This window comes from Myiozetetes cayanensis, unplaced genomic scaffold (genome assembly GCF_022539395.1).
Source record: "Myiozetetes cayanensis isolate MyiCay16 unplaced genomic scaffold, myiCay2020 scf10, whole genome shotgun sequence".
NCBI classification, from domain to species: domain Eukaryota; kingdom Metazoa; phylum Chordata; class Aves; order Passeriformes; family Tyrannidae; genus Myiozetetes; species Myiozetetes cayanensis.
In genome coordinates, this window is record NW_026086605.1 from 25,015,225 (window position 1) to 25,027,713 (window position 12,489).

At 43.2% G+C, this 12,489-nt stretch overlaps 1 protein-coding gene across 1 annotated transcript; it reads left to right on the forward strand.

The window, feature by feature from the left end:
- Positions 1-285: 285 nt before the first annotated feature.
- PPIF (peptidylprolyl isomerase F) lies at positions 286-8,359 on the forward strand. Its single transcript, XM_050335912.1, has 6 exons — positions 286-526; positions 2,460-2,490; positions 3,378-3,466; positions 5,519-5,615; positions 6,315-6,390; positions 6,807-8,359. Exons 1-6 carry the CDS (start codon positions 338-340, stop codon positions 6,940-6,942), a joined length of 618 nt encoding a protein of 205 aa, XP_050191869.1. The 5' UTR covers positions 286-337; the 3' UTR covers positions 6,943-8,359.
- The last annotated feature ends 4,130 nt before the right edge of the window (positions 8,360-12,489 follow it).

Below are 12,489 nucleotides of genomic sequence, written 5' to 3' on the forward strand. Positions count from 1 at the left end.
TCCCTGGGGTGAGGGGCTGGGAGGAAATGTGCAAAACAACCACCACCACACTCCTCCCCAAAAAAAAACAAAAACACCCAAACAAGCAAAACCAAAACAAACAAAAAGGAAGAAAAACAAACAGAAAGGAAGAAAAACAAACAGACAAGCCGAGCACCCTGGGCCGAGCCCGCTCCGCTGTCCCGCAGCGCCCCGGCCCCTCTGTCCCTGCGCGGCCGCCAGCGGGCGCTGCGGCGCCGCGGCGGAGCCCATAAAGGCCGCGGGGCAGGGCCGCGTGTCCGTGTGTCGGTGTCCGTCCGTCCGTCCGTCCGTCAGTGTCTTGTCGCCTGCCCGCGGGATGCTGGCGCTGAGCGCCGCCCGCCGCCTGCTTCGCCCGCCCGGGGACCTGCTGCCGCCGCCGGGGCTCGCCTGCATGTGGGCGGCCGGAGCCCGCGGCTGCAGCGGGGCCGGCGCCGGGCCGCCGAACCCGGTGGTGTTCCTGGACGTGGACGCCGACAACCAGCCGCTGGGACGGGTCGTGCTGGAGGTGAGGGCGCGGGGCTGCAGCTCGCCCGGGGCACGGTGCCCGCGGAGCCGGAGGCGGCCGGGCCCCGGGCATGGCGGCCGCGGAGCCACAAGGTCAGGGCGGGCGAGCGGCCGGAGCCGGGGCCGGGGACGGCGGGACGGGGCCCGGGGATGGCGGGACTCGCCCGCTCGTGGGAGCTGCTGCCCGGCCACCCTCGGTGCTCCGCTCCCGGGAGAGAGGGAGGCGGGACGGCCCCTCTAGGCGGGAAGGGCAGAGATCGGACCGGGGCTGGTGTGGTGCGGGGCCTCGGAGGAAAATGAGCTTAAACCAGTGAGTGTGAGCTGGAATACTGAAGAAGAATAAGCCTACTGCTGTCCTGTACCGCTGGCTTGAGAGGAGCGAGCGGGGTCCCGGGGGGCACTGGGAGTCCCCGCCTTTGGCTGCTCCTGGGGCAGCCAGCTCCTGGAGCTGGAGCCCTTCTGTCGCACCTCCAGCCTCCTCCTCTTTTTTTTCCATGGTGCTCGTAGTTTGATTTTATTGGTCGTCAGTTTCCTGAGGTGCTGCTTCCTTGAGCTTCCCGCTCCACGTGGAGCGAAAGGTTGGCGCGGCGCTGTTGGGATGAGAAGGGGGCTCCATCCGTAAAAATCCAGGCTCCCGTGTAAAGAAGGCCTGAACGGGAAAACCGCAGTACACTCTGCTCTTAAAAATATTACAGTAAGCGCCGTGTGGTGCACCCTGTGTCCTTAGGGCCGGGTACCTGCCTCAGATAAATGCATTGAGTATGGGAAGGAGTGAGGGCTGTGCTCCAGAACCACGCACTGTAGAGGGAATGAAGCTTTTCCAGATGTTCCTCTGCTGAGGGAATTCAGTGTGACCTTCTGCCTCTAGCACTGGCTTTAGGTCTGTATTCGTAGACTTTTTTTTTTTTTTTTAAATTATTTCATATGAGTTCTCTCTGAAAGGGGCTCTTTTGAGACTAGAGCCCAGTTCATATTTATTCATTGAAAGTTTCAGCATATAAATGAATTGCACTCTTTCAACTTGTGTACTCTCAAGTGGTAGCGTTTCAGGGAGTCAAAGGTAAAAATGTTATTATGCAAGTACCTTATTCATCAATGAGATATAGTAAACGTCTGGATAGCATTATATAAAATAAGTGTTTCTATATTTCTTGCAGCAGCATTTAATTTCCATGTTAAATATTTTTACTATGCCCAGCTGATAGAAAATCTGAATGCATTGCAGCATAGCCTTGAATCTTTGGCTAAGTTGTGGTTAGATTCAGGTCCAAATTACAGCAATCTGAGGAGAGTTTCCTAGGGAAGGAACATTAAATTCTTGTCACAGCCATACTGTTTCTATGCACTATTTCACAGTAGTATCTGCTGCTGGCTACTGTCAGGATGTACAGCTAGATAAAACTTTGGCCTGACTGGCATGGCCACTTTTATATCCCTTTTAAGGATTAGTAAAAAGATCATTATTAATCCAAATTAGAAGTTTTTGTTGGTTACAACGTCTATGTAAGTTCATGAGTAAATTTTGATATACAATTTCTGCTCTGCCTCTTCTACCAATTTCAACAGCTGACTGTGCTGGGCAGACTTGGGCATCTCCAGTTGTATCTAAACTGGCTTTGATCTCTGGGGACCATCGTAAAGATTATTCTTAGTTTTTGATAAAATACCATGTTGACCAATGAAATCATTAGGCACTGCTCAAGGTGCTCTTCATTAACTGGCTAAAAGTTGCATTGAGGGGATATATTTAGCATTACTAGCCAAATGCTTGGGAATTTTTAAGGTATTTGTGTAATTTTGGTGGCTTGTGATTTCAGATGGCTCATCACTTTGGGAAGAGGGTTCAGTGGTACCAGTCTCCCATGAAGAAGTTTTTCTGTGTGTGTATGAAAAAGCTGACTTATGAATTCATTGGTTTATTTTTCTTTTAACAGCTGAAAGCTGATGTGGTTCCAAAGACAGCAGGTAAGGCAGCGTCTCCATACTTAACTATTTCAGTTTTAGATTGTGATTTGCAGGAACAAGAATAATCTTTTACCCTTTAGAACCATTTCCATCCTCACTTTTTAATCAAGAAATATGACAGGAAGTGCTAGTGGGGAGTTGGAATTCATTATTCTTTCAAATAGTTTCATATATTGGGTTATCAGTGTATGTTTTATATATATTTATGTATGTGTGTTAAAAAGCACATTAGTTTAGTTTTACATATATGTATATATATATGTATGTTAACAAACACACTAGTTTACTTTAAAATCAAACCCCAGAGCAAGTTGGGAAGGGTAAATCAAAGGGGGAGTGGTCGCTTTTAGAGTTTCCAAACAGCTTATGGGGTTTTGTTTTCCGGGTCACTAGCTGATTAGTGCATTTATGTTACTTACAAAGTTTTTGTGGTTTATCACGTTTCCTTCCTCAGCTGCTGATTTAGCAGTTCTGGAAAACACTTGTAAATTTCTTTCAGTTTCTAATAGACAAATGTCCTTAAAAAAAAAGACACCATGCTCACAATTACTATAGAGAACAGAGGCATAAACGTCAGAAAATGAAACCTTTGACTCCAGGCAAAGGTGGGGGAAATCAGGGTATTGGAGTTAAGACATAGCAGTAAAATAAAAGGAAGATGAGATGGAAAAGGATTGTTTGTACCCTGTTCTGAAGCTAAATAAGCTTTGTCTTCTTAGCTTTATAACAGAGGGTTTTTAAAGTATTGTAATAACTAATAAATCAATAATACTTTAAAGATACAGTAAAATTCTTGAAGCATATAAATTTGAGACATAGTCTAATTGTGTTTGATTGTATTGCCATATATGATGCAGAATATAATACTTTATGCTTTGTTTTCACAGAAAACTTTAGAGCACTTTGTACTGGTGAAAAAGGTTTTGGATATAAAGGATCCACTTTTCACAGAGTGATTCCTTCATTTATGTGCCAGGTAATATTTTTTTTCCTTTTGCTATTAAATTTATCTGTATGTTATTTGTTTATTTTAGAAACAAACTAGTAGTAACTTTTGAAATGGCTCTGCTCTAAATTTTACTAACTACACAATAAAGAAGTGACAGTGTGACTTCCATTTCTGATCTTTTTGCAGTGGCTGTTGCTTAGCTCATCTTTTGTACAAATAAATGTAAATTTTGTGTAGACTCGTCGAAAAAAAAGCCTGGCTGAAGGCTTTCTGCTGTTGTATAGCGGCATACTATAGTGTGGGGCATAGGTGACAAAATGACACTTGCTTGTAAGAAGCAATTGTGGGTAGAATGACAATCGACTTAGTGTTCTAAGGGAGCTAAGAAAACATTGTGTCCATTCCTTATTCCAAGTAGAATAATCTTTTCACAATAGAGAATGTGGTTTAAATATATTTTTTTTTTCTGAGTATTTCTCTAATATGGAGGGAAGGTCAGCTGGGATCGATTTTTTGGGATGACCCACTTGAGATGGAGTTTGTTTTGGTTTAACGGATGAATCTTTTGAAATTCTGGATAAGATTCCATGCACATTAACAAGTTTTTCTTGAACAGCAGCAACAAAAATAACAACAACAAACCTTACTTAAAGACTTTTTATCTGCTGTCCTTGCCAGATGAGCAGGATGCAGCTGCTGCAGTGCATTGGGTTGTATTGATTCCTGGTGGTCCTCTCTTCCTTAGAAAAAGCTACATTTCAACAACATTGCATTGTTGAATAGCTTTGTAAAAATATCCAACATGAAGGTCATAGTAAGCATGCTTTATCTATAACTGATGACTGTGATGGTCTCCCATCCTTAATTATTTTTTAAAATGTAAAATATATCTGTTGAAGCATGAGACCCTAATTGTGTGACCTATTTCTCAGAAGAGAAAGGGGACAGGTGTGCTGTAAAGGACCTATTTTCTTGCCTTTTAAATGCAAATTAAGGTTTTGTGATACTGACAAAGGGACAGAGTTTCATAAATATGAAAAAAAAGTAGAAATCCTACTTTGAGTTCTGCCACTAATTTGTGAAGTTCTGTGTAAGTGTTCTCCTTGCTTTGTCCCCACAAAGGGACCCGGAATGAGGATACTGGATGGTTGATTCGATGGTATGGTGAGATGATGAATTGATGTTTAGGAATTACTCGGAGGTCATTGCTGAAGTGGAAATACTGTCATAGGTTTCAACAATTTTCAAGTGAGAGAAAACAGTAGAGACCTTTCCACTTGTTGAGATGGAGTGTTAATATGATTCAGGCAATTGGTATGGCCTAATTGAAGGCCATCATATCCGGGACCTGGTAGTTTGGATGTCTCCACGTGGCATGCAGAACATAGTTCTGGGACTGCGTAGGAGTAGCTGTAACACCACCTGTAAGAGGTTACTCAGGATGAGGATGGGCGATGAATGTCACATGCAATACCTGTTGGGTATGAGTTCTCTGATGACGTGGGTGGTGTCACTCCTGGGAGAGGAGATGGCAGATTGCTGGAACCACCTCTGCGAGTCACTGTTGCCGGGTTTTCTGTTTGAACTGGTTTTTTGTGTCTAACCTAAGACAGGTATCTATTATCTTTTCTGGCAAGCAGCCTGTGGCTGGGAGAAGTTTAAAATAGGTGGAACACTTAAACAACAAAACCTAGAAACAGCAAATAGTAAAAATGGAGATTCTGATCAATATTCATACACGTTAGAAGAAAGGAAGGGGAACAAAAGAGTTCTGAGGTCTTGCCTATGGTAATGAACTCGGGTGATTTCGTTTTGAGGCCTTTGAGGTGTTTCTTAAAATTACAGCTGTTTGTTGCATTACATTTAGGAGAAAGGCTTTCTCCTCCCCCTTTTTGCCTGATTCTATCTTCAACTAGTTAAATGGTTTTAAATTCAGTGGCCATACTTATTCTTAACTGGAAGAAAATTTGCTGATGTTGTCACTTCTAAATTAGAACAAGTATATATTTTCAATAGCATCACTTTCAATGTAAAATAATCCATGTGTGCTTGTAGAGTTAATAACCATTTCTGTTTCAGGGTGGTGACTTCACAAATCATAATGGAACTGGTGGAAAATCCATTTATGGCAGTAGATTTCCAGATGAAAATTTTGTACTGAAGCACGTAGGACCTGGTAAATAAACATGTTCTTTCTGCCTTCTGATGACTATAACCTGTAATGAAGCATTGTTGATGAAAATGTGTTTTAAAAAATGAGGTTTTTTAGGGTTTTGAGGTACTTGGTAATTGAAGAAGTATTAAGGAGGTTTAATGGGGTGTTGTCCCTGCCATGTTCTTATTTGTGTAGACTATTGTACAAATAGATATCAGCCCATACTGGGCTTACAAATTCTGCAAAGGTGAAATTACTGCTTTTGTTTCCTTCTTTCATAAGTCAAAGACTTCAATTTTTACTTAGATACAGAAGTGAAAACAAAGACGTGGGATTTCTTATTTACTAGGTAACAAAGGCACATGGTTTTAAGCTCAAATTAAAGCCAGAAAAGTAAAGGAAAGACCATTCAGAAGAACATCTGATCTAATTCTATAGTCTCTCTTTTTGGCATTGTTATTTCCTCATCCCAGGAGACTACTGCTGCTGTTGTTATCTGGTGTTAGTCATGTTCTGGACACGTACAACCAATTACAGTGCTAACACTCTTGCTGTGGAATAGGAAATAATGAAAGGCAAGAAGTTGGTGTTAGAAATCATTCAGTGTGAAATCATCACATCTTCTGACTGTCCAGCTTTAGTCTCAAGGTGCAGAGGAAGATTGTCTTCTCTGCTGCAAACTTGTTACACCAATCTAATAACCTGTTGCTGTTGTTCTAGGTGTTCTTTCAATGGCCAATGCAGGACCCAATACAAATGGATCCCAGTTCTTCATTTGCACTGCAAAAACTGACTGGTAGGTTCTCAGCCCTGAAGATTAGTCTCCTGAATTGGTACCTGAATCTGGAGGGTTTGGGGTTTGCTTAGGGGGTTCTTTGTTTGTTTGGGGATTGATGGATTTATTCTTGTTTGATTGGTTGTTTGTCAGTTTTGTTTTTATTTCCAAAGTACTTGACTCCAATGGAAATAAATTGTTTTGTGCTACTTGAGGGAGGAAGGGCTGTGAGAGTAACAAGGCCACTATCCCTCAAAGTACTTCCAACGTCAGAGCTAAAAGTATTTCATGTCACTTGTAGAGCAGTTGTACCTTTGCCATAGAGTTGATCAGCAGGTGAGAGCTGTGAAGAACTGCTTACACCCCTTCACAAAGCTTGGTTTGGTCAGTCTTTGTGCTGTTTTAAGTAAAACTGCCCTTGTGTACTTGTTTTACAGGCTAGATGGAAAACACGTTGTTTTTGGGCATGTAAAGGAAGGAATGGATGTTGTGAAAAAAATTGAGAGTTTTGGTTCCAAGAGTGGAAAGCCCTCCAAAAAGATTGTCATTACAGACTGTGGCCAGCTTTCCTAACCTTTTGCCCTTCCCTTCATGACGTCGATGCTGTGAAAAATGAAAAATAAAAACCACCCAAACATTTCTGATCCCTGAAGTAGCACCTATGGAACCATGTTTTCTATTTAACTTGGTCCAACTTTTATATTTGTTTTGAATAAATATTGATTAAAAGCATAAAACAATAAGTGAAGCATGTCTTAACTGCACTACTGTGGTAGTCACACTGATTTGGTAGAGTTCCACTGTGTTTTGCAAGAAGTGGTACAATCATCCAAAGTATCTTTGATTGCAATGTTGATACACTTCTTAGTATTTGGATGTTTCAGGTCTAAGAATTGGTGGTGGAGCTGACAGCTAAGTGTTCTGTAGCTGGGGGTTAGATATAAATTGAGAGATACCATGTTGCCTTTGGTGCTAATGAATGCTTATTCTGTCGTTCATCTCATCGTTTTGAAATAATACTACTAACGTGCTCTGAAGGCTGTCTGCAACAAAACTGTCAGATAATTTCTTTCTGTGTTTTCTCAGTTTAAGTCTATCCAATTGATTTAATGAGTGATTGTGGTGCTTTTTTTAATTATTTCTGGTTTAATATTTTTCTTTTCTAATAGTCTCAGACCATTTTTTCAAACTGAACTCTTACCTTACCTGCTTCAGTGGAGCAATTTGACTTTTGGGATAAGTAAATTGCTTTAGGTTGAGTTAGGCTGCTCCTGGAGCTCTACCTGCCAATGAGACCTCAATCTGTCCAAAGGATCTCAGGACATTTTTATTATGCAACAGTGAACTTGAAGTACAGTCTGTTTTGGGATCTGGTTCTGTGAAGAATACAGTGCAGTTCTCAATGTATGGCCTGTTTTTGCACTTGTGAGCTTGCTCGAGTGAGAAATAGGTTTGATTGCTCTTTTATCGTTGATCCTGTGAAGTCAGCCCACCTTGGGTACTACTTGGATTATAATTTCTTCTCATGTATCATCATCAGAAGTCAAAATTGGTCACCACAGAATCAATCACAAGGCCTAATCAGTGCAGCAAGATCATTATTGTTGGGGTTGATGCATGAGAAGGAAATAATTCAGCTGATCAGCTAAACACATTTCATTTGTTTAAACTAGTATGTATGTTTCACATGGTGTGCTTGAGCAGCAACAAATGTTGGAACCTCACAACATCACCTTTAGAATCACTAAGGCTGTAAGATACTGATGATTGTGGGAAAAAGCAAATGATTGTGCAATAATCTCATTATTGAAGAGAAAAATAAAATGTGATGGCTTTCTTCAAATGTGAATTTATTTTCATTGCAGTATAATATGTGGATTTAAAACTATTTTGTACTGGATTTTTTTCCACTGATGGCTGCATTCTTGTGTGTGCAAGGTATCAGAATGTAATTTTGCAAAAAATGGAATTAAAAAGCTTTTTCACTGTAGCTGCTTCATCTTTCTTTGTAGTATTTTTAAAATATGAATTTGTGCTGGTTTGGCTTATTTCACTTGGATACAATAGTGTTTTGTTTGTTCTCCTTAATTTGTATACAAAAATTAATTAAATACAGTTCTGCCACACAAAGAAAAGTCTGTTCCTTTCTTGAAAGCAGGAGTATGAGGAGCTGAAACCTGTTGTGTTTACCTGGGCTATTCTGTTCTGTCCACTTTATGATGGGTCTGATCTCATGGTATTCAGCTGTAGTTGTGCTGTAGTTCTGATACAGCCAGCAAGAAACAGGGTAATGGTGCATTGCTTTGCCTCCCACTGCTGAATCTAAAATATCTATCTGGTATATGACAGTGTTCAGGTCCTGGGACTGTTCTCTTGTCTGGTGTATTTGCAGAGATAATGGAGAAAATGAAAATTTACTGGTTCTGGGTTTTTTTTAACTTCTGATTTCTTTTGGTAGTTCCAGCTTTTTCCTGGACAGCTGAATTAGATTCTCAAGGAGTTCCTTGTTGCATGATCATAGATGACATTAAAACTCTACCATCTTTCTGTGTATCGTCAGTATTTGTAGACTGGGAAGCCCAGTGGAAGAGGCTTTGCCACAAACTTGCCCATTTTCTCAGAACTGTGTATTAAGCCTTAAATAAGTAATAGTGTTATAGACATTATATTGATGGCTGTGGGGTTTGGGGATTTTGTTAGTTGTTGCTTTCTTGGTTGGTTGGTGGTTTTAGTTGTAGGTGGGGTTTTTGTCATTTCGTTTGGTTGTGTTTTGTTTTTTTTTTCTAATATGCCTATAGCTTTTAAAGGTTCGTTTATGTCCTAACTTCTGAAATGTAAAAGCCAAAATTTTCTGTCAAGGCTTGCAGTTTTGACTAGAGGTATTAAGACATACAAATCACTGTGATTATTAGCACTGTTTGCAGTGTCTCGATGGGACTAGCTTTGGTTTCTGAATACCAGGCCTCTGCATGCTCCCTCTGCCAGAAGGTCTTGGCTGCCTGAGTACTTAGAGAACTGTAAGTAGAGGTTTAATGCTTTGACAAATTAAAGAGGTAAATCTCTTAAAGTTTTCTTTTTTAAAGTGTTTTAGAATATACTGAGTTGGAAGGGGCCCATTGAGTCCAGCTTCTGGCCCTGTGCAGGTCACCCAAGGATCACACCTCAACAATCTTCCTCAAAACGGATTATTTTGTAGTTATCCCTGGTTTTTCTTTCTATTGTCACCTCTCTCACCTTTATTTAAAAAGAAAAGGCACAGAGCTCCATTGCAGTATAAATCGTGCACCCTGCAGCATTGCAAGAGTCTTGCTACACTGAAATGCACAGCTACAGCTTGTAGTAAGTACACCTGAGGTAATTTTAGGAGCTGGTTATGACACCGCAGGACACCACAGCAAGTGTTGTAGGACCTCATCATGCTGGATGCATGGCCCTGTCCCTCTGTGGTCCTGTGGCTGCCAGTCTTGGGTGTATGCAACCCAGTGTCAGGATTTCCGTGGGTAAGTAGACAGCAATGAGCTTTTGCTGCGATCTCATGTTCTGTGGGATCCTGAATACCCATCTATGTCTCCTGTTAGCCCTCTTGTATCACAAACAGCTTCTGGGAGAAGAGATTTATCTTTTTGCATCCCCACTTGATGGTTTTGTTAGCTTCAAGTTGATGGGCCGGCACAGGAAGGGTTAGGCAGTGCCGCTGCTCCCTGGCTTCCTTACTCTGGGGTTTTGTACCTCTTCATAGCAATATTACTACAAAAATATTACAAGAAACGCACACGTTTGTTGTGTACAGAAAAGGACTTTGATTTCTAAAGTTAACCCGCTTCAACTGGGAGGTAAGAAACTGCCCCAAATTATTTTTTTAAATACAATTAGATGTTAAATCCCAATAGGCGCGGCCCTCGCTGTCCCGCTCCCTCACGGCGCTGCCCCCGGCCCCGCTGCCCGCCAGGTGGCGCCCCGCGACCGCGGCTGGCGGGGCCGCCCCCGAGCGGCGCCTCCCGAGGGCGGCCAGCGGGGCACCAAATGCCGCTGGGATCGCGGGAGCCCGGCACGGCCGAGCCCCGAATGCCGCCGGGATCGCGGGAGCCCGACACGGCCGAGCCCCAAATGCCGCCGGGATCGCGGGAGCCCGGCACGGCCGAGCCCCAAATGCCGCCGGGATCGCGGGAGCCCGGCACGGCCGAGCCCCAAATGCCGCCGGGATCGCGGGAGCCCGGCACGGCCGAGCCCCAAATGCCGCTGGGAATCGCGGGTGGCATCGCGGCAGCGCTGGTACCAAACCGCCCCGCAGCCTCCTCTCGCTGCTCTGGGATGCGCTGAGCTGCCTTTCCGTGCTCCCGAAGCCCCCAAAGCTGCCCTAGAGTGTCTTTCTCCCCACCATCCCTTAGGGGCTTCTTCAGCTCCTACGGGATGCGGGATGAGAAGAGAAATTAGTAAAATAACTCCTTTCCCAACCACAAGTGCTCACTGCCATGAGAAGCGCCTTACTGTGATGTTAAAATGGAGTATATAATCCAAAACAGGTTTTTTGGGAACTAGTGTTTAGAAATCCTGCACAACTCTAATAGGTCACAGAAGAGAAAGAAAGGTGCTTGCTGTGGAGCTGTAGCTTTGAAAAACGCTGTGGGATGGAAGGTGTGCTACTAGTGTTTTTCACCTGGATGTTTTAGAGTTTGTACACCGGCAGAGAGGTTGACACATCCAGGCTGCCTCTGGATTGAGGCAGGGGCAAGCCAGGAAAAGAGCCTGCCGAGTGAGCTCTGCGTGGCTACCACTGATGTGCTTCCAGATGCAACACAAGTAAGAAAGGGCACCCTTAGGTAAAGTGCAAATAAATATACACATTAAAAATGAGTTTATATTTCAAAGTTGTTTCAACAAACTCACAAATGTTTTTGTTTAGTCTCATGTTTTAATTATTTGTTCCAGACTTTCTGCTTACATAAATTGCTTTCTTTGGTGCTACACTGAGGCTATGTCTCTTTGTTTATAAAGTTTAAATGCTTTGAAGTCAAGACATTTGAGGTACAAAGTGTTGTTCTCTTTTGTAATGCTGTATACTCTGTTGGTAGCAATATATCAACAATCAGAACCTCAAAGAAATGAATTACTGAGAGTACAAATTATTTTACGTGACATTTCAAGGACAGTCTGGATGTCCTGCTGCTAGCTGAGAGCTTGTAGTTGGATAGACACACTCTACCCAATTTAGAAGTAAGCAGGCTAAAAAGACATTAACCTTCAAGGGAAAAACTTTTAAATCTTGAGCTGCAGATTGTCTTACTTTGTTTTAAAAACATTGCATGAACCAGCTAATTGCAGGTGAATTTTGGCCCAAAATCTTCACAACCCAAACCATCAATTTGTTGCACTATTGTACTTAAAACTGAACCTTGGCAACAATTGTCCTGAGCCTTGTCATTCCTTCTCCAGTACCAGCTCTCCGATTTTTCCCATACAGATCTGGATATGCCTTTTCCATGCTGTCCTGCCTCCATGCGGTCCCTACATCTGCCATGGGGTGCTGCTGCCACTCTGAGCCTGCATCCTACGTTAGTTGTGGGTGAGCTGCCAGGTGGTGGGAGAGAAAAGAGCTGCAGCACCGTCAAAGCACCTCTTCCACCTAATTTCTTTCCCCACGCACTGGCTGGGGTCTGGGAGCCCCACATCTGGGCTGGGCTGTGCCACCGAGCTGGATGAGAACATAATTTCCATCCTCATGGGAAGGGATGAGTACACTATGTTCCTTGTGAGGAAAACTGATTTCCCAGCAGTAGCCAGCTGGGTGAGGCAGACAGAGGCAGACAGAGATCATTAGTAGTGTTTTTTCTCTCCCTGAAACCACCAAGAGGATCTTCAGATACAGCACAAGGTCACCCACGGTGCCCTGGTGTGGTGGAGAGGTGGGCTTGGGGAAGATGTAGGACAGAAAGGCTGCTCCTGGAGGGGCAGGTGGCTCACTGCTTTGGGAGGCAAAAGAGAGCAAAGAGGTGCTTTTTTTGCTTTTGTCAGAGCTGAGGCCAAGAGTGTCAGGGACTGGCAGGGGCATGATTAAAGAGCTAGGGTGCAGAAAGACCTTCACTGAGAGCTATAAATGGTGAAAGATGAAGGGACTTGGAG